Source organism: Eleutherodactylus coqui, chromosome 5, assembly GCF_035609145.1.
Source record: "Eleutherodactylus coqui strain aEleCoq1 chromosome 5, aEleCoq1.hap1, whole genome shotgun sequence".
Lineage (NCBI taxonomy): Eukaryota > Metazoa > Chordata > Amphibia > Anura > Eleutherodactylidae > Eleutherodactylus > Eleutherodactylus coqui.
In genome coordinates, this window is record NC_089841.1 from 277,212,692 (window position 1) to 277,239,858 (window position 27,167).

A 27,167-nucleotide genomic window follows, 5' to 3' on the forward strand; every position below is an offset into this window, starting at 1 on the left:
CTTGCTGAGCAGCTCAGATAAATTGGGGTAGTTTTTAAGAAAGCGCTGAACCACCAGATTGAACACGTGGGCCAGGCATGGCATGTGTGTTAGTCTGCCAAACTGCAGAGCAGCCATCAGGTTACGCCCATTGTGACACATGACCATACCTTAGCGGCAAAAGCCACAGATCTGTCTGCTCTGACAAACCCTGTAACAGCTCTTAGGCAGTGTGCCTCTTGTTAACTAAGCTCAGGAGTTTCAGCACGGCTTGCTGATGCTTCCCCACGGCAGTGCTGCAGCACCTCAAGCTACCGACTGAAGGCGACATTCTCACTGATGGTAATTGAGAGGTGGAGGAGGTGACATAATACGCCGGAGAAACCATGACCGAGGAAGGACCCACAATCCTCAATGTGGGTAGCACATGAGTGGACCCAGGGTCAGACTCGGTCCCAGCCTCCACTAGGTTAACCCAATGTACCGTCAGGGAGATGTAGTGTCCCTGCCCACCAGCACTTGTCCACGTGTTAGTGGTTAAGTGGACTTTCCCAGTAACCGCGTTGGTCAGGGCGCGGTTGATATTCCAGGCCGAGTGCTTGTGTAGGGTGGGCATGGCACAGCGTGAAAAATAGTGGCGACTGGGGTCCGAGTAGTGAGAGACGGCCGCCGCCATGAGGTCGCGGAAAGCCTCAGTTTCTACCAGCCTATATGGCAGCATGTCCAGGCTCAGCAGTTTTGAGATATGCACATTTAGCGATTGTGCATGCGGGTGGGTGGCTGCATATTTGTGCTTGCGCTCTAATACTTGTGTCATGGATAGCTGAACGCTGCACTGGGACACATTGGTGGAGTCAGTGGAGGACCGTGCAGGTGAAAGGGTGGATGCAGGCCGGGAGACGCTCATTTCCTCATCCTGGAAGGGGGATTGCATCTCAGTGCCAGCATGTGACACAGGGGAAGAGGCAGTGGTGTGACCCGCAGGCAGTGAATGGCCTTCATTTCACCTCGTTGGGTGTTTAGCTATCATATGCCTGCGCATGCTGGTGGTGGTTAGGCTGGTAGTGGTGGCTCCCCTGCTGATCTTGGTGTGGCACAGGTTGCACGCCACTGTTCATTGGTCGTCTGCGCTCTCATTAAAAAACTTCCAGACCTTCGAACACCTAGCTCTCTGCACGGGAGCTTGCCACGAGGAGGTGCTGTGGGGAACTGTTGGGGGATTACTTGCGCTGGCCCTGCTTCTCCCTCTGGCCACCCCACTGCCTCTTCCAACATGTTCTGGTGCTGCACTTGCCTCCTCATCTGAAGCCCTGTCTTCAGTAGGCTTACCAACCAAGGTCGGGTCAGTCAGCTCGTCATCCACCAGCTCTTCCTCTGAATCCTGTCTGTTCCTCCCTCAGACTTACTGCCCGAACAACAACCTCACTGACGGGGGGCGTGCCTAGTGACCAACATGGAGAGTCGCAAGTAAGGAGAGCTCCCCGGGGAAACTGTCAAAATCCGCATAAAATCCTGGCCTCTACGGACCTTTGATGTCCAGAACATCGCCTATGGACCCATAGACCCTGCAAGAACCATCGGACCGTAGCTGGGGGCAATTACAGCCTCCTGACCCCTGCTACAAGGCTGCGGGCCGAGACGAAGGAGAGGCCGCGCCAACGCCCTGCTGTGTTTCCCGCCCGCTGCCTGTCGCCGACCTCACTGACCCCCTGCTGGCACACCGGACCGTCCTCCCTCACCCCCTCTGGGACCCGCGACTTACCTGAACGCTGCATCTACTCCGGATCTCTCTCCCTTTCTCCTCTGCTGTCACCAGCTGCCCGCGATCCTAACGAGGCGAAAGCCACCGATCCGGACCCTGACCCGCGGAGCCGAGCGACCCACCTCCTCACATTAGGAGCCGTACCACCGCAATACAGCCCGAGCGGGGGCCGCGGCGCGCCGGCCACCCCGCCGCTTCCGGTCCTCCGCCGCCTGCTGTCGGCGCCCCGCGCCTAGCAACGAGCCGAGCCGTGCCCGCTCTCCCTGCGGCCGAGGAGCCCGCCCTCTCGCCTCCAAGCAGGAGGCTCCTGCTGTCGGATCCTGACCGGAGCCACGGGCTCTGCGGCCGCCCGTCTCCGGACTGCGCGGGGACCCTCTGCGGCCGACGGGTGATCGGGCCCCCCCCTTAGACGGGGAGCGCGGCCGACCTCCCAGCCTCCGGACCTCATCAACCACCATAACAACTGCGTGGGAGGCCGCGGCTCACCCGGCCGTCCTGCTGCCCTACAACACCGCGTCAACACTTGCCGGACACCTGAAGATTCGGCCCTCTGGACCCGGCCCAGCGGAGCCGGCGGCAGAACCGTGAGTAACCTGTGGGGGCTGGGGGACAACACATCCACCCAACATCATCGCCCCCCGGAGCGATAAACCGGGCAAATAGCCCAGGACGTTATAATCCGTCTCAACCCTAGCGGCCCACACTGCCACATACACATTGGTGCCCTGGAGGGAAGGAGAGGAGAGGTCCGCTTCAACACCTCAAACCCTATACGGATCTCAGTCCACCTGACCAATAAAGGCACCCCCTGTAACTCAAATTGTGCGCCTGAGGCGCCTGGACGGAGCAGTGCCATCTTTGATGAGCGGTGTCGCCACGCGAGATCAACGCTGTCCCCTACCTCTCTAACGACCCCAAACCGGATAAATCCTGTATAGTTGCAGCCCAAGCTGCGGGACCACTACTCTCTAACAGACATTACAACTATATAATCCACAAAGGCTCTACAGTTAATAACATTTAAGACTCTGAAAACCGCACCAAACCACTAAAGCCGCCACCGGCCTCTACCGCAAACAACAGTCTTGATATCCCTCATATTACACCACATCAGGCAGGAGAAGACAAAGATCCATATATTCTAACAGCAATTGCAACCGTATACCCATATGGACCTTACAGCCAAAAACATCTAAGCCCCATAAGAAAAGCATCAATTCGCTAGAACAGCCAACTAATCTACCTTGCATGCCAAAGTCCCCGGAACCGTTTATACCATACTGCAGTTGACGGAGAGAAGACAAAGTCCCTTACCCTCCAAGTGCTACTAGAATCGTACAAATCGGGAAAAGACAAAGATCCTCATTTCCTCACAGTCGACTCAATATCCTTCACTATGAGCACCCGGGCTAAAAGCGGGTCAGCAGCCGACAAGTTGAAAAAGTATGTCCGTACTGAGACCCCTGAGCATACCCCCAGAGCGGCACGACCCGCTCAGATGAGAGAGCCCGAGGACGAAACGGGACACCCCTCAGAACCGACCATGTGACAACTCCTAGACGCAATCAACACCTGCAAGTCCTCGCTTGCCAACAAAATAGAAGAAATAAAATCTGATGTCTCCCTGCTACGGCAGGACCTGCAGAACATGAGAGGCAGAATGCAGGAGATGGAGGACCGCATATCCAATACAGAAGACTCCCTACGCCCACTTTCCGCGGCCGTCCAAAAAGCCACACGAGTCACAGAATTCTGCCAGTCCAAAATGGACAACTTGGAAAACCGGTCACGCCGCAATAACCTCCGCATAATAGGCCTACCCGAAAAGTCAGAAGGATCCCACCCAGAAACATTCACTGAAAATTTGCTAAAAACCCTATTGGGCGACGACACCTTCTCCGCTCATTTTACAGTGGAAAGAGCCCACCGGGTCCCAGCAAAACCGCCACAACCGGGAGCCCCCCCCCCGCGTCCATTCCTAGCAAGGATCTTAAACTGCAGAGATAGAGACACCGCATTGCGCCAGGCTAGGCTAAAAGGTCCATTAAAATACAATAATGCAACAGTGTCTATATTCCCGGACTTCTCCGCCGAACTACAAAAACAAAGAGCCACCTTCACAGAAGTAAAAAGAAAACTCAAGGGAAGAAACATCCCATACTCAATGGCGTATCCAGCCCGCTTGCGCATCGTAGCCCAAGGAAAAGTGATCTTCCTCCAATCCCCCGCTGAGGCTATGGAATGGCTGGATATGCACCCGGAACCACTGAAAGACAACTGACCCTGCCGCACTTATACCAGGACTTGAGCCTAATCACAATCGAAGCGGCTGATACCCCTCTGACTTATAGATGGTGAAATGCAGGACCAAGGCACTTCTAAATCGCCTCTGGGCCTAGCGAATCGATACCAACCTCTATAGGCCACCGGGATACTTCTTCCCCCCCCCCCCCCCAACATTATAACACCTGCTACTTCTAAGTAGATTGTAGCTAAACTGTTTTGTAAATTTTCCATATATTGGTTTTGACATCCACGCTGAAATTTAAGCGGGATGCCAAAAGTTAAAAGTTTAAACTGTTGTTTACTGCTCTGTATTAATATTTTTTGCAGGTCTGCGCTAATACAACTTTTTCCCCCATACATGCCAACAACCTTTCCCTCTCCCCACTCTATGGGAATAGATATAACACTTATAGAACCCGCCCACGTAGTCAGATATGTCCCTAAAATGCCTTAGTTGGAACGTCCGGGGTCTGGGAACTGCACTCAAACGAAGGGCAGTCTTTTCATACATCAAGCAAATCAATCCACACATTGTAAGCTTACAGGAGACCCACCTCACCAAAGAAAGGGCTGACACCCTGGCGAAACCATGGGTACAGTGGATAGCTCACTCCTTCCACACCTCCTTTTCCAGAGGCGTCTCTGTCCTGATACACAGGTCGCTCCGCTGGAACCCCATTAATGTCCGCAGAGATCCCGAGGGGAGATTCATATTTATTTATGGCGAAATAGATTCCAAACCCTATGTGATCCTGTCTATTTACAACCCCCCACACAGCAACCTCCATCTTCTCCAAACCGCTATAACATACGCGCATCAATACCCACTGGCAGGGGTAATATGTATGGGTGACTTTAATAAGGTAATGGACTCCAACATAGACAGACTTCACACATCTCCCAACATAACCCCAACTCCAAGCTCCTCCCTGAAGCAATTAATCGAAAGTGTCGGCTGGATCGACCTTTGGCGACACCAACACAACGATACACGGGAGTTTACTTGTCATTCCCCGGGCTACAATGCGCTGGCGAGGATAGATTATGTATTTAGCTCCGCAGAGCTGGCATTGTCCCTCTCTAACATTACTCACTGCCCAAGAGGCATTTCCGACCACAGCCCTATATTATTAACATTGAAATTTCCCCAGCAAAACATAGTCCCTACCTGGAGACTCCACCCATTCTGGCTGAAGCTGATTGGACCGGATGATCAAACACCCTTTCACATATCCCTATTTCTAGATGCCCACAACGACAATACTCACCCTGCCCTGAAATGGGACACTCTCAAAGCTTACATTAGAGGGTTTCTTAAGTCAGCTATTTCACATATTAAAAAGTCGACATCCCAAACCGACAAAGAGCTGGAAGATCAGACAATGGAGACCGAAAAAACATATATAGCTAACCCTACAGACGCCAACCAAATGGCCTGGCTTGGTCTGCTCCGCCTCCACAAACACCAGATACATGCCAAAACCAAGCGTAAATTATTTTTTACTAAACAACATTATTTTGAATTGGGAAACCAATCCAGCCACTTACTTGCTAACCTTATTAGACGCGATAACAACACTAACACGGTCCTTAAAATTAGGAACCAACACGGTGCGGAGCTGACCGATGCCATATCCATTACAAATTGCTTTAGGGAATTCTATACTAACCTATATAGCTCCCCCTCCCAGAACACTCTGACAGACATTCTAAGTTACCTAGAGGACTTAAACTTCCCAACCCTCTCTGCGGAACAGGTTGAGCTCATGGAAGCCCCAATCACATTAGAAGAGATTCAACAGACAATTCAGGACATGGCCCTCAACAGGTCACCCGGCCCTGACGGCCTCCCGATAGAGACGTACCGCAAATATAGCGAACAATTAGCCCCGCTATTATTGGAAACGCTAAACCAGGCCCAAACAGACAAATCACTCCCGCCCTCATTCTATAAAGCCTCCATAGTGGTGATACTGAAACCCGGGAAGGACCCTGTAGACTGTAGCTCCTATCGCCCAATTTCATTGGTAAACACAGACTATAAAATCTTAACTAAAATCCTGGCCACCAGGCTAAATCGGGTAATCCTCTCCATTATTCACCCGGACCAGACGGGATTCATGCCAGGGAAGTCCACGACGATAAATATCCGCAGAGTCCAAACGGCTATCCAGATAGGAAAGCAATACAACATGCCCTGGGCTCTGGTCTCATTAGACATGGCAAAGGCTTTCGACTCGCTGGAGTGGGTCTTTTTGGAGGCCTGTCTGGTCCGGTTTGGATTTGGACCTATATTTCAACAATGGATTAAAATCATATACAAATCCCGAGCGCAAATGTAATTGTAAATGGCATCCCGTCGACTGAATTTCAACTGGCGAGAGGCACCCGACAGGGATGTCCCCTGTCCCCGGCCCTGTTCGCCATAGCCATTGAAGCTATAGCGATCCGCCTGAGAAACACCCCCGAAGTGAAGGGCATTAAATGGGCAAACCTCGAAAGTAAAGTGGGAATGTACGCGGATGACACAATACTCTTCCTATCGGACCCAATACACTCCTTCTCCCAAGCTATGGTTCACATAGACAGATTCTCCTATTTTTCGGGACTATATGTCAATTGGTCCAAATCAACACTCCTCTACACTGACCTCAACCCAAAAAATGACCCCTGTGTCACCAGGTACGGATTAAAACCGGTCTCATCATTTAAATACCTAGGGATATTCATGTCACACGACCATAACAACGCCATAGCAGAAAACATAACCCCACTTCTAGACAATGTCAAACACAAACTGAAGAGATGGGCCAAGCTACCGCTCTCTGTAGCCGGACGCATAAATCTCATTAAAATGACTATTCAGCCCAAATGTTTATACACACTGCAACACATGCCGGTACGAGTCCCCAAGCGTTATTTTCAATCCTTAAATTCTCTTATTATTACATTTATATGGAATTCCTCCCGCTCCAAGCTAGGCCTGACTACATTACAAAGGCCCAAAGAACAAGCAGGAATGGCCCTCCCAGACCTTCGACTCTACTATCTGGCAGGACAACTGAGAAACATACGAGCTTGGGTACTGGACAGGGAACTGCCTATAGCAGATAAACAGCTTGCAAAACAAGTAAAAGGCAATAATCTCCTAAATTTTTTAGAATTTCCAGAGTGCACCAACCCCGTCGACACAGTCCCGCTCCATAAATTAGCTCTTGGCGTATGGAGGGAAGTAAAGACGCTGCAACAATACAAAAACACAATACCCGAGCTCCCTCTTTGGGATAACCCGGGCCTCACTGCACTACACTCAGTCCCAGACCCACAATATTGGACGGCTCAGGGAGTACACACACTGGGCGACATATATATGGAAGAAACACTCTCTACATTCACACAATTACGTGACAGGCTACAATCTCCGCAGCTTCAGCTATTCAGGTATTTCCAGCTAAGACATGCATTAAATTCCCAATTCCCGCCCACCTCATCCCGCATATCTAAATTCCCCACAATCGGTATTCTCAAGTCCCAAGGACCTAAGGGATTAATCTCTGCCCTATACACGCACCTTCTCTCGGCTAAAATAGACCCCAACCCGCCTCCAGTGTACGACAAATGGAAACAAGCCATCCCATCTCTTACACCTGAGGAATGGCAGGACATCTCTGAATCCCACCTGTCAGTCTCCCCGGCTATAAACAATAAATTAATTCAGTTATACATAATCCACCAAGCCTATCTCACCCCCAGTCGTCTACACCAAATGGGCAATACATCCTCAAGCTCCTGTCACAGATGCCGCCAACCAGAGGCGAACTTCTGGCATTTAATTTGGGAATGCCCACTAGTCAACGACTACTGGTCCAAAATAACCGACCTTATAAATTCACTATTGCCGTCTCCATTAGCTGTTGACCTAGACCCCAAAGTAGCACTGTTCGGCCTGCTGGAAGAGGAGATGTGGCCGCACCACACCCGCATCTTCCTTGAAAAAGCATTATTCCTGGCACGAAAAGTAATAGCCATGAGATGGATGGCCGTAGAGGTCCCTTCGATCCCACACTGGATCCAGCTGGTGAACACCGTCATTTCCTACGAAAAAATAATCTACCAAGGCCGAGGCTGCCCAGCCAAATTCCATAAAATATGGGGGAACTGGTTGGACGCCCATTCTACCCTGTCAGTGGAGTAAACCCCGAGCCCCCACTACACAAACCATTCCCCGCCACCCCTTAACCATCCACAAACTCTCCCTACCCCTCCCTCTCCCCCTTCCTTTTCTTCTCCCTTTCCTACACTCCTCTCCCTTAATAAGAAGCGCTTACAGTCCTGCATCCTACCTTTTTTCGAAACAAGAACAAAACAGAGCAAAGTTGTTTAAAAAGTTAAAAGTTTACTGTTGAAATTGTTTATACAACTTAAGAAATACAGCAATGACGCAACATTGATCTATTCATAACAAACTATGTATATCGTATATCTAATAATGCTCTTATTATCTATCTGTAATCTGTATTTTGCAATGCACATGTTAATAAAAAAACCGAATTCAAAAAAACAACCTCACTGACAGACAAGTGTGTCTCATCATCATCATCATCATCAACAAACACCTCTTGATACACTACTTGGAAATCCCCACCCTCATCACCCTGAGTCTGTGAAAGGTCCAAATTTTGGGCACTGGTCACAACAAACTCCTCAGGTGGCTTATGAACCGTTGTTAGGTCCCTTCCCTGAGTGCCAAAGAACAGCTCCTTTGAGTACGCCTGTTCAGAATCTCTCCTTTCCTGGATTGACCAGGAGGATCAGCATGAAGATTCAGAGGTGAAGTCCCTTGGCTAGCGTGAGTGGAATGCGTGGAAGACTGGGTGGTGGATAAATGACTGGACGCGTTATCCGCTATTCATGTCATCATCTGATTGCACTGTTGTGCTTTTAATAATGGTCTACCACACGGACCTGCAAACTATGAGATGAAGCTAGGGATGAAGCTAGATCCGTGGCGTTCTACTTCTCCCTCAGCAGCAGGCACTGCTTCACGCTGCCCAGGACCTTCGCCTCTGCCCACACTCTTATTCGCACACCCATGTTCACGTCCTCGTCCCTTACCCCTTCATCATGTTATACAATGCACTGTGTTAAAAGGCTACTCACACTGCGAAGTGTTTGGCGTACGCTTTTAAGCCCAAATTAAACACTGGAAGCTGCATACAGTTTTATCAGATAGTGTGCATCGACCGGAGACACACAGGGTGGTTTGGTGTACAATTTAAGCCCAAAAAAATCTGTAAACTGCATACCATCTTGTTACACAGCGTGTATCAACAGGAGACACACAGGGCGATTTGGCGTACGGTTTAAGCCGAAATAAGACACTGGAAACTGCGTACAGTTTTGTTAGACAGTGTGCATCGACAGGAGATACACAGGGTGATTTGGCGTACGATTTAAGCCAAAAAAAAACTGTAAACTGCGCACAGTGTTGTTAGACAGTGTGCATCAACAGGAGACACACAGGGCGATTTGGCGTATGGTTTAAGCCCAAATTAGACACTGGAAACTGCGTACAGTTTTGTTAGATAGTGTGCATCAACAAGAGACACACAGGGTGATTTGGCGTACAGTTTAAGCCAAAAAAATATAAAAACATAAAAAAATGATAGTTTTGTTACTTCTTATCTAGTTTGTGTACAAAACTAGCAGTACACTGCATAAAACCGGTAACGGTATGCAGTATACAGCCGGGATGCTTGAGAATACTTTATGCGCACTACTAGTCCCAGCCAGCCAAACTGCTGGTGCACACAGTGAGAGGAGTTGTAGTCCTAGAAAGGACTGTTGGGTTCTTGTAAAAAGGATCCCTGCCTAAACGCAACCTCTAACTTACACTAACGCTCTCTCTGATTAGCAGCAGCTCTGTCACTCAGCTAACCCAGCCTGCGTGTGAGGCAAGCATCAGGTGAACTGAGTTTTTTGCCATAGGTCACCTGATCAGCCCAGGCAGTCACTGCTATAGACGTGCACAGGGTTGGCATGTCATAGCAGGAGTTGCCAAAGCCTTCCCTGCATGTTGATTGCTTAAAAAAAGTCGCAAAACATGTGGGGAGGAGAGGGTGACATTTTCTCGAGCACTGTGGCATGCTCGCTCAAGTAACGAGTAACTTTCAGTATGCTAATGCTCGAACGAGCATCAAGCTTGGACGAGCATGCTCGCTCATCTCTAGTCCCATACTTCGAGTTTTATTATGAAAGTACCTTTATATTTTGCACTTACTACATCTTAGCCGATAATCATACATTTATATCATTTATTATTTTTTTTTTTTTTTAATTGTCTTAAATTATATTATTTCTTTGGTTACCCCGCTCCCCTCCCTTTTATTTATTTTTAATCTCTCTCTCTCCATTTCCCTTCACCCCCTCCCTCCTGCGTTTTGTTAATTTTATATGAGATCCTTGAGTTGTCGCTGTGTCCCTTCCACCTCTCTCCTTGAAGCTGAGATGGAACACCCAATAGGTGCCTCAAGAATTATCTGTTTAAGACTCTAGTTAGGGGTCTATTGCAATGTATTTTATTTCCTTTCTGTTTTTCTCACCCTGGATAAGGTGCGTGGAGGCACGCTTGTCTCTGTCGGAACCTCTCATTCCCCACACAGGATGACCAACTGCTGTTTGGGCAAATGCTGGCAGTAGGTGGACCAGCGGTTCACTCTGACAATAACAGCAGCTACTCAATGCTGTGAAAGGTTTTCCTTACTAAACCTTTTCCGTTCTATTCTTTTTTCTTCTTTTCTATTATCATAGTGTTCTATCTCCACCCTCCTATCCCATCTAATTTCCCTCACATACTCCGGCCACCAGCAGTACTTTTATACTCAAAATCCAATGGCTAACCTAAGATTTTGGTACTTTCAATGTAAGGGGGCTGAACAAACCAGCCAAAAGGAGCCAAATACTTGACCACTTAAATCGCAACAAGATCATGATTGCCCTTATCCAAGAAAAGCACTTCCAGGACACTAAAATTCCCAGTTGTAAATCTAGATATTACATGACATGGCACTATAACCCTCACCCTACAAAGAAGGTAAGGGGCACATCAATCGCAATACATAAACAACTTCCTCATAAATTAATATAGACAGAAATGTATGCAGAGGGACGATACATCTTCCTTAAAATCCAAATACTTAATGAGATACTAACTGTTGCCAGTGTCTATTTCCTGAACCAGGATCATATGCGCTTCGGGGTTCGGATGCTGGGGGCACTGGTGGCCTTTGCCGATGGGTCTAGGATCATACTCGGAGGGGATTTTAATGTCAGCATGGTCCTGACACGCGACTCCGTTAAGTCGGGGGTTTCCCCCACTACAATACTCATATTGTAGTTAGAATTGGCAAATCTCCGATTATTGGATCTATGGAAGACACTACACCCAGGAAGTAGAGATTGCAGCTTTTATTCCCCTATTCACAATAGTTACCATAGGTTAGATTATTTATTTGTGTCCCATGGGTTATTAGATCGAAATCCCTCCTGCTCAATAGGATCATTTATATGGCCGGACCACGCCCAGTTTGGGGATCTCTTAGGACGACACAGGGAGACCAGATGGGTTATAGTTGGCATCTTAATGATAATCTGTTAGATGACCCGATATGCCTGATTGAAATCCAGCAAGCAATAGATAATTTCCAGATGGATCATGGGACTGATATCACTCCGGCCCCCATGAAATGGGAGGCCCTCAAATGCGTGCTTTCGGGTATCTTCATATCTCATGGTACCTGACTCAAAAAAGACAGAACAGCAAAATTGAATAGACTATTGACACAACTGGATAGTCTAGAAACGACTAATAAAACAACCCCCACAGACCAGTTGACGGCAGAAATCTCAGCCATACATCATGATATACTCTGTATACTAGATGAAGCTTCACTGTGCCTACGCGATAGAGCTAGAATTTGGGAACAGGTGCAGTAGGGGATTGGCTAGGACATTTAATCAAGAACACCCCAGACATATGTATTTGCGGTAAACTCTCTGGGAGAGGGGCTGGTACACGATAATACTAGGATACTCAAGAGTTTCCACTCATTCTACCATGAATTGTATAACTTACAACAGGGACAAACAGAGGCGGAACGGGAACTGGAGAGGGACAAATATATAGCAGCCTTTGCCCCTAAACGGATTGCAAGTGCAGACGAACAAGTCCTTGAGGAAGACTTTACTATACAGGAGTTGATGGAGGCGGTGTCATCCCTGAAATTAGGCAAAAGCCTGGGCCCAGATGACTTCACCCGCTTTTTTAAAATTTGTTTTGATCAATTGGCCCCATTAATGCTCGCTTCCTTCAACGCAGTCTCTACAACACACCCCTTCCCCACACAGGCCTTAGAGGCTGTAATTACAGTCCTCCCGAAGCCCGGAAAAGACCCTACCTGTTGTGGGAGCTACAGGCCAATATCATTGTTAAATGTGGATATGAAATTATATTCTAAAATGCTAAATCCACAGAGATCGGGTGGGCTTCGTCCCAGGAAGGGAGGCAGGGAACAATACCATCAGAACCTTGGCACCCGTGTCCAGGATCTCTAGATCTGGGGACCTCCTATGCCTCATGTCAGTTGATGCAGAGAAGGCATTTCATAGAGTGGATTGGGGGTTCCTGGAGGCAACTCTCAGACAAATAGGCCTGGGCCCAACATTTTTGGACGGATTATGGCATTATACAATAATCCCTGCTCATCAATACGGGTTAATGGCCAACTGTCACATCAGATTCAAATAAGAAATGGCATGAGGCAGGGTTGCCCTCTGCCTCCCTTTCTATGCGTACTTGTAATGGAGACCCTGGCAAACGCCTTACGGGCCAACACCAGTGTAAGGAGTGTTTGTGCTGCAGATGGTTGATGATACTGATGATTTACTGATGTATCCAACTATCTAATCCTAGAAATGCCCTTCCCAATATTCTAGAGGAGTTTCGGAGATTTGGGCAGCTCTCAAATTTCAAGGTTAATCTCAGCAAAACTGAGATCTTAAATCTCAATATCCCTAGCAATGAGGAGGAAGCATTGACGGCAGCCTTTCTCTTTACATGGAAGAAGGGGGATTAAATATCTTGGAATAATGATTACACCGGACTCAGGGGACCTCTTCCAGAATAATTATAAACCATTGTCGGAGCAACTTGAGAGGGATTTTGACAGATGGCGGACTTTACCCTTGTCATGGTTTGGTAGGAGAGGTACTGTAAAAATGAACGCTCTTCCATGATTTTTGTATGTTCTTCAAATTGTGCCGGTCGGGCTCCCGGGGGCTTTTCTTACTCGGATTAGAAAATCCATAATGAGATTTGTTTGGGGGGGGGGGGGGGGTAACAGACCTCGGCGTAATTGGAGAGCTCTTGTGGGTCCGAAGGAAACACGGGGCATGGGCATCCCTAACATTACTCTATATTACAGAGCCACCCTGACACGGCGGATACTAGATCTGATCCACAGGGGATTGCAGAAGCGGTGGGTGACTATGGAGCAGAGATCTGCCCCCAACAGAGGAGCGGGCCTTCCATGGCTTCCGGGTTGGGAGTAGTACAGAAACCTAGTGCTATCTCCATTTACCGAAAATATACTCTCAGCCTGGATAGAACCAGCCATGAAGGGGGGACTGATCACGAAACAGGGTCCATTGACACCTCTAGTGGGAAACTCCGAACTTTTGACCTTTTTTAAGGGTACAGCAGTAGTGTCCGAATTGGTGGCGGGTCGCTCAGATGATATGATAATAGAGGGGCGACTTAAGACGCTAAGAGAAATTTCCAGAATAGGGAGACCCCCCCCACTGCGACATGGTATCAATACCTTCAGCGATGTCATTATATCAGATCTCTGGGGAGGGCTCTCGGGCTGGGATGCCCCTAACATGCTTTGAAAGCCTTTATGTTATCAACTCCACATCTCAATGTAAAATATCTGAATTATATATGTTTTTGATAGGGGAGGACACTAAAGATAAGGGTAGAGTAATTGAGAGAGAGTGGAAGAGGGAGCTCAGCAGACCGCCCCCCTGAGGAGTCATGGAAAAAAGCATATATCTTGACACACAAAATAAATATTTCCAGTACATTACAGGAGCTGAACTACAAAATATTGATGAGATGGTACAGGAAACCAGAAAGGTTGGCCAAAATCTTCCCCCAGTACCTGGACCATTGCTGGAGATGCCTGGCGGAGAGGTGTGCCTATGTCCACATTTGGTGGTCCTGTTCCCTGACCTGTCCTTTGTGGAAGGAGGTTGGTGCCCTTTACTCCTGGGTGTGCAGAGACAGAGTCTGGCTGACCCCGGAACTGGCGCTTCTCTTCATGTTCCTATGCTCACTGGCACAAGCTAAGAGATCACTACTGAGGTTCTTTATCCTGGCGGTGCATCAGGTGACCCCCAGAAAGTGGAAATCTACGACTCCTCCCTCTAGGGCAGGGGAGTCAAACTCATTTTCATAGAGGGCCACATCAGGCTTATGGTGACCTTCAAAGGGCCTATTGTAAGACAGTATAGTAAGGGCTCGTTCACACCAGTGTATTTGCGTACATAATATGCAGTGAATAGAAGCCATTGATTTCAATGAGTTCATTCACATGATGTATATTTTCACACAGCATGACCTATTTTGTTGCGTCCTACGCACCCCAATAGGCCATTGAAGTGAATGGGCCACGCAAATACATGGTGAATGCGCAGGAAACCTATGCATGCACTGCATATTTGCGCACCATTTCAGTGGGCTCATCTGTGTTCTTTTTTGCGTGCCCAAGTATGCAGGCATAAGCGATTTTCGATTGCACAAATACGCAGCGTATTTGTGCGACCGAAATACGATTACGTCCGTGCGAAAGAGCCGTAATAGTGACCCCCACAGTGGCCCCAGTAGTAACATTAACCCCCCCCCCCCTCAGCAGCCACCATAAACCCCCCTCCTCAGCAGCCACCATTAACCCCCTCCTCTGCAGCCACCATTAACCCCCCCTCAGCAGCCACTATTACCCCCCCTTTGGCAGCCACCATTAACCTCCCCCCTTGGCAGCCACCATTAACGTCCCGCCCCCTCCCTCGGCAGCCACCATTAACTCCCCCCCCCCTCGGTAGTCACCATTAACCCCCCCCCCTCAGCAGCCACTATTAACCCCCCAGCCCCTCGGCAGCCACCATTAACCCCCCCACCCCTCGGCAGCCACCAACACCCCCCCCCCCTCAGCAGCAACTATTAACCTCCCACAGCAACATTAACCCCCCTCAGTAATATTAGTTCCCCCCCAACCCATATACTTACCTCCTCCTTGCTGTCAGTGCAGCTCCCCCTCTGCTCGCACTGAGCCCGGATGCACACTGAGTCTTCTCCTGCGAAACTGAAGAGGAGGGGACTTAGGGGAGGAGGATCCTGGCTGCACACTGATGTCAGAGTGTGCGCGGGGATCAGTGCTAAGAGCGTGACTACCAGCGGGGAGCAGCTGCACCCCAGCTGGTAATCGCTTCAGTGGTGAGCGTCCGTCAGCACACCGCGGGCCATCTGTTTGACACGTGCTCTAGGGAGATGTGGCTGCAGACTCTTGACATAATAGGGTATATGGAGAAGCTGTGTGCCAGGGACGAGCTAAGGTAGGACAAATATTTGGCAGTGAGGGCTGCATAGAGACGGTTTACGGAAACACCGGACTTACACTTGGGTACTTAATGGAAGCACCCCGTCCTCTCCGAGTGATTCTTTGCGCATCTTAGGTTGGCTGAACACTGGAAGATTATAGATGGTGGTTAGGCCCCTCCCTACTCCCCCCCCCCCACACACACACACAGACACACACACCTCCCCCTCCTTCTCCCCTTCTTTCTTTCTTTTTTCTTGGTTTTCTCTTAATTCTTTTATTCTTTCATTTGTTTGTGTATAGTTGTATAATATATGCCTAAGTGGTATATTCGGTGTTTGACCGGGCCAGTTCAGTGTTTCTTTTTATGATCTGCCACATGTAAAAAGATATACAGTTTCCAATATGTTAAGTGATTTTATTTGATGTATAACGAAAAGTAGACGGGTTTAAGTAAATTGATTTTCTTGTTCAGATAAAAGATTGTGGCGATAATATGGAAGCCACTGGCTTGTTATGTAGATTTCTTTCTGTCAAAGAAAATAAAATGCTTTTTGAACCATAAATATAAGCCCTTCCCTGAAAATCATCCCTAGCATTGAATTCAATGAATGCTCAAGCGCTGCCTGTGATTGGCTGAGCGCTGTGACCAATCACAGGCAACACTGAGCTGTCATTCAATGAATGGCTGAGCGTTGCCTGTGATTGTCTGATCGCTCAGCCAATCAGATACAGCCCTTTCAGTAGTCGGGGATTTTAAATTCCTGCCTGATGAAAGAGCTTCAAAGCAGTGCAGGGAGACAAGCGGCCAGACGCGTCTAAGCCTGGCATTGGTGGAGAGGTGAGTATATATATTTTTTATTTTTTACACATGCTAAGGATGATTTTCAGGGAAGGGCTTATATTTCAAGCCCTTCCACAAAAATCAATGCAGGGGTAGCTGGCAGGCCATTGCTTTCAATGGGGCCGCCGGCAGCAGCGGCAGCCCCATTGAAAGCAATGATGAACGGAGCTTCATTCACGCGTGTTTTTGCACATACGTGGATGCGTGGTTTTGTGAACACCTATGTACATGCGAACACACGCTCGTGTGAACGAGGCCTTACTGTAATCTGCGATTCCCCCTTTCATCACAGCTGTTACGGAATCAGTGCAGATCAGTGCGGCTGCACAACTAATAATAAACTGCCTGCAGTGCTGTCTTCACAATCAGCACAGCAGAGATGCAAGTATAAACGCTCTCAAGAAACTACCCGCTCTACAATGTTCCCATCACTGAAGGATCATCACATCGAGGCTGCAGCTATATAAGAAATTTATCATCACAGTAAGCACCACTAGCACAGACCAAGCAACCAATCCGAATGAACATGCGCAGGAGATGAAGCATGCTCCACGAAGACCTCTGCTAAGTTTGCTGACTCAGTACATCAGTCGACAGGGACAGTAGTAGTGACGTTCTGCCAACCTCCTGTCCATCCCCATGGACAGGACCAGAAGTCACTGGAATGGACCTGACATCGGCTAAAAATGCTTAAAAACAGGGAACGTCAATACCACTAACTCCAAAGAATTGATGACTGGCAGCAATGCGCGAAATACATTTACTCCAGTTTCCTTTTACTAATTTAATTTCAAAAACAGAACTCCCAGAATACCACTTTAAGGACAGATATGAGAGTATATGCCCATACAGTTGCACATGTTTGCCTTTAACTACCAAGAGGTATACATTGAAAATTCCATGCCCATATTATTTTTTTATTTCTCCTTAGCGAGAGCACCCAAAAGGTGAGTGAGGAGACTTATAAGCCCATTCATGCTTCTCTGGGTAATATGCAAATAAGGAAGATGGAAACCAATAAAGGGGAGGGGTATGTCTGTACGTTAAACCGTACTTAATGCCGAGACTACGGGAGGTTATAAGGGCAAGAGATGAACACGTGGAATCTCTATGGGTTGAAATACAGGGAGAAAAAAATAACAAAATCCTGATATGGGTTTTCTATAGGCCACCAAAAGCAACAGAAGGAACTGATAACTTACTATTAAGGCAGAGAGAAGAGTTGTCAATCCGCACCGAAGTAATTATCATGGGGGACTTTAATTATCCGGACATAACATGGGAAAACGAAACCTGCAAATCTCATAGGGGTGATAAGTTCTTGAGAACAATTAAAGATAACTACCTTACCCAACTTGTATGGGAGCCAACTAAAGGGAGGGCCATTCTGGACTTAGTACTAACTAATAGAGATGAGCGAGCATACTCGTCCGAGCTTGATGCTCGTTCGAGTATTAGGGTGCTCGAGATGCTCGTTACTCAAGACGAGCACCACGCGGTACTCGTCTCGATTAAACGAGCACTGACCATTGAATTCAATGGAGCCGGCAATACTGCCGGCTCCATTGAAAGCAATGGGCTGCCGGCGAGCGCGGGATGAATTTTCGGGAAGGGCTTAAAAATATAAGCCCTTCCCTGAAATTCATCCAGAAATGTGTAAAAAGTAAAAAAAAAAATATACTCACCTTGTCCCGGCAGACAGAGTTCAGCCGCGGCCGGCCGGCAGTTCTCCTGAATTCCCACCTGCTGAATACTACAGAAAGCAGTTCAGGAGAACTGCCGGCCAGACGCGGCTGAACTCCAGCTGCAGCGGAAAGGTGAGTATACATTTTTTTTTTATTTTTACACATTTTAGGATGATTTTCAGGTAAGGGCTTATATTTTTAAGCCCTTCCCGAAAATTCATCCCGCGCTCGCCGGCAGCCTGTTGCTTTCAATGGAGCCGGCTGTATTGCCGGCTCCATTGAATTCAATGGGGTAACATCGTTCTTCTCTGCCACAGCTCTTACAGCTGTGGCAGAGGAGAACGATCTTTATGCTGACAGTGCGGGGGGGGGGGGTCTCACTCTTGCCACTATTGTGGCTTAATATTGAGACCTTGGAGCCCGAAATGCAGCCCTGCATGTTGCTCCTCGCCTGCCTATCCATTTATGTGTTTTTTTACATGACTTTGGTGATTTCCTAAGATTTTCACAAATGAAAACCTTAGCGGAGCACCAGTCATATACAAAAATGCTCGAGTCGCCCATTGACTTCAATGGGGTTCGTTACTCAAAACGAACTCTCGAGCATCACTGAAAGTTCGACTCGAGTAACGAGCACTCGAGCATTTTGGTGCTCGCTCATCTCTACTAACTAACAAACCGGACCAAATAACGGGGGTACATGTTGAGGGGCACTTGGGGAACAGTGACCACAATATAATCAACTTCCAGCTGTCATTCACTAAGAAGCCTTATCAGGGAGCGACAAACAAACTAAACTTTAGTAAAGCAAAATTTGATAAGCTCAGAATTACTATCGGTAACATTAATTGGGACAACATCCTCAGAAATATCAGTACAGAGGACAAATGGGAGGAGTTCAAAAGGATCCTATTCACATCATGTGAGCAGTTCATTCCCTTTAAAAATAAAAGAACTTCAAGTAAAAAGAAACCAATGTGGCTCGACAAGACGGTAAGGGGGGCAATAAACAAAAAAAAAGAAACCGTTTAAACTACTAAAGCAAGAAGGCAGCGAAGAAGCACTAAAATCGTACAGGGAAAAAAACAAAATATGTAAAGATAAGATCAAAATTGCTAAGGAGGAGGCTGAAAGACTGATCGCCAAAGAGAGCAAAAACAACCCGAAACTATTCTTCAACTATATTAACAGCAAAAGGATTTGCAGGGAGAGCACTGGCCCTTTAACAAATAATGCAGGAGAAATCATTGAAGACGACGGGGGGGGGGGGGGGGGGGAGGCAAACCTATTAAATAGTTTCTTTTCAAGTGTATTCACAAACGAAAAGAAAATGCCACATGAGATGCAGGGGAATAAAATTAACCCCTCACAAAATATCTCGTACCTAACACAGGAGGAAGTGCGGAACAGGTTAAAGAAGATTAAAATCGGTAAATCGCCAGGCCCAGATGGAATACACCCAAGGGTACTAAGGGGACTAAGTGATGTGATAGCCAGGCCGCTATATCTAATATTTGTGGATACTATCAAGACCGGGGTTGTTTCATTGGATTGGCACATTGCCAACGTGGTTCCAATTTACAAAAAGGGGTCTAAAAGTGAGTCTGGTAACTACAGGCCGGTAAGTCTCACTTCAGTGACTGGAAAAATAATCGAGGGGTTTCCGAGAGGTGTCTCCGAAGAATACCTCAAGGAGCACAACGGAATAACTCCTCACCAGCATGGACTCATGAAGGGTCGATCAAGTCAGACCAATCTGATCAGCTTCTACGATGAAGTAAGCTCTCAGCTGGACCTGGGAGAGTCTATTCATCTCGTATATCTGGACTTCTCTAAAGCATTTGAGACTGTGCCGCATATATATAGAATGAGACAGCTCGGACTTGGCAAAAACGTGTGTATATGGGTAAAGAATTGGCTTAGAGAAAGAAAGCAGAGGGTTGTAATAAATGGTTCATACTCTGATTGGGCCACCGTTGCTAGTGGGGGGGCCACAGGGTTCAGTATTGGGCCCAATTCTGTTCAATATATTTATCAATGACCTGCTAGAGGGGCTGCACAGCAAAATATCAATATTTGCAGATGACACAAGATTATACAATATAATCAATGCACCTGAGGACAATGTGCAGCTACAAACGGACCTGGATAAGCTGGGGGCTTGGGCAGAAAAATGGTAAATGAAGTTCAATGTTGATAAATGTAAGGTCATGCACATGGGCAGGAGAAACGGGTGTCACCAATATACACTAAATGGGGTACTGCTAGGGAAAAATGATATGGAAAAAGACCTGGGGGTACTAGTGAATTATAGATTAAACTGGAGTAACCAATGCCAGTCAGCTTCTGCAAAAGCTAATAGAGTCTTGGGGTGCAGTAAAAGAGGTATAGGGGCGAAGGACGAGAACATTATCCTCCCACTATATAAGGCACTTGTCAGGCCTCACATGGAATACTGCGTACAGTTCTGGTCACCGGTGCTCAGGAAAGATGTTACAGTGCTGGAGGGGGTTCAAAGAAGGGCGACTAAACTAATACATGGAATGGGAGGAGTGGAATACCCAGAGAGGCACCAAAACTGGGATTGTTTACCCTGGAAAAAAGACAGCTAAGGGGTGATCAAATAACTATGTATAAATACATGAGGGGACAATACAAGGATTTCTTACATGATCTACAGTATTTATACCCAGGACTGCGACGGTAATGAGAGTGCATCTGCTACGTCTAGAAGAAAGCAGGTTTCATCACCAACACAGAAAAGGATTCTTTACTGTAAGAGCAGTGAGACTATGGAACTCTCTGCCTGAGGACGTGGTGATGGCAGGATGCATAGAGGAGTTTAAAAGGGGACTTGATGTCTTTCTAGAGTGGAAGGATATTACAGGATATAAATCTTAGGTTAATTGTTAATCCGGGTATACAGGCAGGTAGTAACTATTAGAGGTTGATCCAGGGATTAGTCTGATTGCCAGTAGGGAGTCAGGAAGGAATTTTCCCCCAAAAGGGCTAATTGGCTCCTGCCTCTTGGAGTTTTTTGCCTTCCACTGGATCAACAACATAGGAGGATAAACAGGCTGAACTAGATGGACATTGTCTTCATTCGGCCTTACATACTATGTTATTATGGAACCATACCTCTGCAGCGCCACCTATTGGAAGGCAGAATTCCTGCAATTCAATGTTAGACTCTTTATACAAGCCTTGTAACAATGATTGGGAATTGAAAGCAAAGCCAGAATCCATCCAGATACAGCTGTTTCAGAGTGTTTACCCCTCATTAATGTGTAGTAGGTTTCTGGCTTGGCTAGCGAGAGGCCCTAAGGGGAAAAGATAGCGTTCCTAACCCACGTCACAGGTCTCTTGCTAGCCAAGCCAGAAATTTACTACACACTGATAAGAGGCAAACACCCCGAAACAGCTGTCTGTGGATGGATTCGGTCTTTGATTTCAATTCCCAATCATTGTTACAAGGCTTGTATAAAGAGTCTAACATTGACTTGCAGGAATGCTGCCTTCCAATAGGTGGTGCTGTGGAGGTATTTTTCAATCTCCCTTATTTGTAATTTTTAATATTGTATGAGTATGGGATCTCATTCTATTCCGGCAGGCTGGGGATTTACTCCAAAATTAAAATTTTCCATCTCTTCTCGATTTTAATCTTCATTTTTTGTTTTGCTAAACAAGCTAAAAATACTAGGACACTTTAAAAAAAAAAGGGGAATACACAGCAAATCCTTAATCTACTTTGATTATCAGAATTGAGTGGGACAATTCTCATAATCAGTAGTTATCAAGGATTTGCTGTGAATGTGATGCACTTATTTAAAAAAAATGGGGTATGATCGTTAGTTATATGCAGTACATATGAAGGATGAGATTCCACTCCTTCACTTCCCCCAGCACAGCCCCCATATACCCTCCCCCAATCATCACATCCCTTTTATACTCTCACCCCATTCACTATACTCTCCCCTAGTCATCAGTGCCCCCATATAATCTACCACAGTCATCAGAGACCCCATATACTGTCCTCGACCCCTCAATAATCACAGACTCCTTGTATTTTCTTCCATACTCCATAGCCTTCTCCTCTGCGGTGCTGTTCTGCACAGGATGGTGATGAGCCAGAAGAGAGCATAACAGCCTCAGCCAATCAGCAATATGCTTGATTCCTGCATTGTCTCCCAGCTCTTCAGCGTTCAGCATACTAGTAAACCGCCCAGCATCCTGCACACCCCACTCCCCTCGGCCCAATATTAGCCACATATGGGGAGCTAATATGAATTTCATGATTGTGATGAAAGTCAGAATTGTACATCAGCAAGACGGCGATTAAACAAATCAATTAATCTGATTAATTGTCTAGTCCTATTTCCTTGTCAAAAGTATATGCCAAGGGAAACACTTTTGGCCTTTAGCTGCCCATCACGATCTGTGGGTACATCTGCATATACATTGGTGGATTTTCTAAGTGCATGCACTGTCTGCGCACCTCAGCCATTAAGTATAGCAAGAAAAATACATTTTTTTTAAAAAATAAAACATCTTTTGCAACATGTCATAAATGTCACTCTCTGGTAATTTTTTACTGAAATTGCCAACCAAGTTGAATTTTTATTTCCTGTAATGATTGAAGTGGTTTAGCACAAAAAAGCATAACTAAAGGAGTACCTGCGTTCAGGATGTCCCCTGATGTCGCCTGACGAAGCATAATCTCATGCTTGGCTTCTGCAAGAGCCAGCAACACACTGTATGTCTTCAGGCATCTCTCACTATGAAAAGCCAGACAGCATGGATTACTGCTTGTTGACACATCGGTTCATGTAGAATTAACATGTAACATACAAGTCCAGATGTCAGCTTTTACTTACGAAAAAATAAAAAAGTTATGACTTTTGAAAAATGGAGATGAAAATCTACCGAAAATTGTTTGGTCCTCAACCCAAAAATAGGCCGTGTCCTTAAGGGGTGAAACCCTTAGTGACCAAGCTTTTCCGTTTTTTTCTATTTTTGTTTTTTCCTCCCCCGCTTTTAAAAAAATCGTAACTCCTTTATTTACCCATCGCCGTCGCTGTATGAGGGCTTGTTGTTTTTTGCGGGATGAGTTGTATTTTTCAATGGTACTATTTAATCTACCATATAATGTACTCAAAAACTTTTTAAAAATTCTAAGTAGAGAGAAATGAAAAAAAAACAAAACATTCCATCATCTTTGCCTGTGTCCTGTTTCTACGGCGCACAAACTGCAACAAAAATGACCTGATTTTTGCTGTACTACCTGTATTTTTTTTTAAGATATTTCATTTTTTTAAATTACTTTGTCTCCATCTTCTGCGTGCAATAACGTTTTTATTTTTCCGTCATCATAGTTGTGTGAGGGCTCATTTTGTGCGGTACGTTCTGTAGTTTTCTTTGGTACCATTTCTGAATACATTCGACTTTTTGATTACTTTTAATTACATTTTTTCTTGGAGACAGGATGACCAAAAAAGTGCATTTTTTTTCAGACGACATTCACTTTGCGGGGTAAATAATGCATTACTTCGATAGATCAGACTTTTACAGACGCAGCGATACCAAACATGGCTTTAAACCCTATAAACACTTCCATTCACTGTGCACTGTTATGTCTCTGGCCAGGAGCCAGCACACTGAATCCTTTCCCCCTCACAAGAAGGTCCACTCAGCTTCACTTCACAGGGGGCTAGAGAACATGGATGTAGTTAAAGGCTCATGGGCCTTGGTGTAAGTGTTCAGCTATTCATGCCAGCCTGGAACTTTCAGTTGCACTGATGCAGAAGTAGTGTAGTGTCCAGAAGTCTATATATCTGGCCCCTCCATAAATGTCATACATGTTGTGTCTTTTGTAGATGCACTGTGCACAGTTGTCTAGTCATCTTGTTATGTGTATTGCACAGCTGCAGCAAGTGAGAGGTTAATGCATGAGACCGGGAGATGCCTGTAAATGTATCAATTTATGTCCTGTCACGTGGTATGTGAGAGATTATAAGTATGAATGATTTGGGTAGGGTAGTCAGTCAGCAAGAGTGAGAGTGCCAGCCACATGGGGGTACCTTCAAAGCTCACGTGGGGAAGAATGGAAGAAAAAGAGAGGATTCCTGAGTACCCCAATTCCAGGAGCCAACAGTGAGTGAGGACAAGTAAGAGAGAGATTGAGAGTGAGCGAGAAGAGACAGCCAAAACCACCGTGCAGAGATACTGCTCAACGAGAGTGTCTGTGGAGTGACCCTACCCCTATCCTCCTCTAGAGAGCTCCATTTCCAGGGGTGGTTCTGAGCAGATAACTGGGACTGCAGGACCGGTGTCATCCTGTGTTTCCTCCCTGACCTTAAATCTTCTATTTACCTGCACCAGTGTATTCTTGATTGTATCCTGATAAAGTTCCCAAGTAAAGCTTTGCCAGGCCCTGACCGTACCCAGGTGCGTTACACAGTCTGTGGCTCCTTTATTTACCGCTGAGGGTCATTCTGGTGGGTAACGGAACGGTGGTGTCACCCGTGACAACCTTATCTCCTGTTCTTATGTTTATTGGTCATCCCTCTCCTAGGGGTGTCCGGAAGAGGCACAGAGCTGCTCTGGCTGAGGCTGCATGTCTTCCTCCGGGAGGGAGCCTGGTAAGTGCCACCATGACAAGTGACCACTCTACCCTCTCGCTCCTCAACGTATGGCCTGTGTTTGGAGTCACCCTATGGGATGCTGCAGTAGCAACTAGGGATGTTGCTAAAGTCTGAAACAATTAGGGGCACAAGTTTCAAAACACCTGCATTACCCCCATTGCCCCAGTAAATAAATAAATAATCTCATAGACAGCGTCTCTGCTCAAGTATACCTGTAAATAATGCACTTGTCATTTAATAGAACATATCAGCTCTACACAGTGGTAGTGATTACAGTGTGGTTACCTCCAGTGATCACAGCTGGCATTTTATCTGATTGGTAATGTCCATTATCATTTTTTTTTACTCTATCCTGGGCAAGATTGAAAAAATCTTCTAGTCATGACTCATCTCTTCATAATCACCCCATCCTGCTTCTATCCTCACTGCACCTCTCAGTGCTCCCTACGCACAGTAATAATTTCCCTTGGTGACCCCCTACAAGGTAATAGTGGCCTTTCTACCCCCCAAGACAGCACACTTATAGTGACCGATCTGCACCCCTAAGCAACTATAGTAACTTCTCTGTACCCACTGAGTAATAATGGCCTGACTCTCTTACAGTGACACCTCTGTGCCCACTGCCCCCACAAACTTATAGTGCCCCTTCTGTGCCCAGATCATTTTTATAATGCCCCAAAGTTATTGTATGTCCCTCCTTCCCCACAGCTTGACACGGCACTGTTAAAGAGATAAAGTCAAAGTGCAGACTGAACCAAAGTGATGACAGGATTAAAAGCCATGTCTAATAAAACACTCATCCCTGAACTGTGCTCTGAAGCTGTAGAAGGCTGCAGACATACAAGGAAGAGTTCCATATGCACATGCTGAATGTGGATTTTCCCTAGCAACAGCCTTCAGCTAAATAAGAGCTAAATAACTCATAGTAACATGGTTTCTAAGGCTGGAAAAAGACCTATACGTCCATCTAGTTCAGTGTATCAACCTACAATATTGATCCAGAGGAAAGCGAAAAGAAAACCATGAGGTAGAAGCCAATTTTCATCTTAAGGGAAAAAAAATCCTTCCTTACTCCAAATCTGGAGAAAAAATCTCTGGATCGATAATCCTGAAACAAATTAGTAAATACAACATATACTAGGGTTGCACGCAAGAAACACCTTCATGCTTTACAGTAAAGAGTAGGAAATGTAAAACTATAAATTGAGAACATTCTTGGTGGAGCTATCCTACTATTATACATAGATGTAGCTACATAATTAGAGCCAACTACACAAAGAGCAATACTAGACTTATGATATTAGAGTTCTATACAAAAATACAGCATCCCTCATGTGCAAACGTGGCATCATTTTAGCCAGTGGCTAACTAAAAGAGTACATAACTTTTCATATGACTTTTCAGAATAAACTGTCATATGTACATGAGTTATAACACTATTGCTGGCCATTATATGACTTGTATGTAGCATTTTTTACCAATTTTCTTCTCTGCCACCTATCTGCTGGCGGGTAAAGACTAGCTGCTATTATATCACTTATAGCCTGCACACATAGGAGAGCAAAACATCTTCTCTATCTCTCTGTAGCAACCCCTCATAAGTAAGATGTCGTTCCAGTGGAGTTCTGAAGAGATTTTAATGAAAGGGGTTGTCCGGTTACTGGACAATCCGCTTCAATAGGACACCCAGTATCAAAATAATACAGTGAACCATACTTAGTAGAGATGAGCGAACGTACTCGTCCGAGCTTGATACTCGTTCGAGTATTAGCGTGTTCGAGATGCTCGTTACTCGTAACGAGTACCACGCGATGTTCGGGTTACTTTCACTTTCATCTCTGAGACGTTAGCGCGCTTTTCTGGCCAATTGAAAGACAGGGAAGGCATTACAACTTACCCCTGCGACGTTCAAGCCCTATACCACCCCCCTGCTGTGAGTGGCTGGCGAGATCAGGTGTCACCCGAGTATATAAATCGGCCCCTCCCGCGGCTCGCCACAGATGCGCTCTGACATAGAGGAGGGAAAGTGGTATCTTGGTGGAGCTGCTATAGGGAGAGTGTTAGGAGTATTTTAGGCTTCAAGAACCCCAACGGTCCTTCTTAGGGCCACATCTAACCGTGTGCAGTGCTGTGGAGGCTGCTTTGTGCAGTGTTGCACATTTTTTTTTTTTTGGTATATCGGCCGTGCAGAGCATTGCGCTCTGCAGTAATACTCCAGGGACAGAAGTGCGTAGGCAGGGACAGAAGACATATTGATTGAATATAGGCAGTGGGCCTTTGCTAAAAAATTTGGGGCAAAAAATCTATTTGGCCTGC

The 27,167-nt window shown here is 46.4% G+C and overlaps 1 protein-coding gene across 5 annotated transcripts in view; it reads right to left on the reverse strand.

Annotated features, from left to right (window-relative positions):
* The window catches only part of LOC136628678 (colorectal mutant cancer protein-like), a 175,335-nt gene that overhangs the window by 62,627 nt on the left and 85,541 nt on the right, over nucleotides 1-27,167 (reverse strand). For all 5 annotated transcript variants that reach the window (XM_066604781.1, XM_066604783.1, XM_066604780.1 and 2 more), the window contains one exon: nucleotides 22,885-22,985. In XM_066604781.1, coding sequence (XP_066460878.1) covers nucleotides 22,885-22,985 — 101 coding nt within the window. The remainder of the gene's footprint in view (nucleotides 1-22,884; nucleotides 22,986-27,167) is intronic.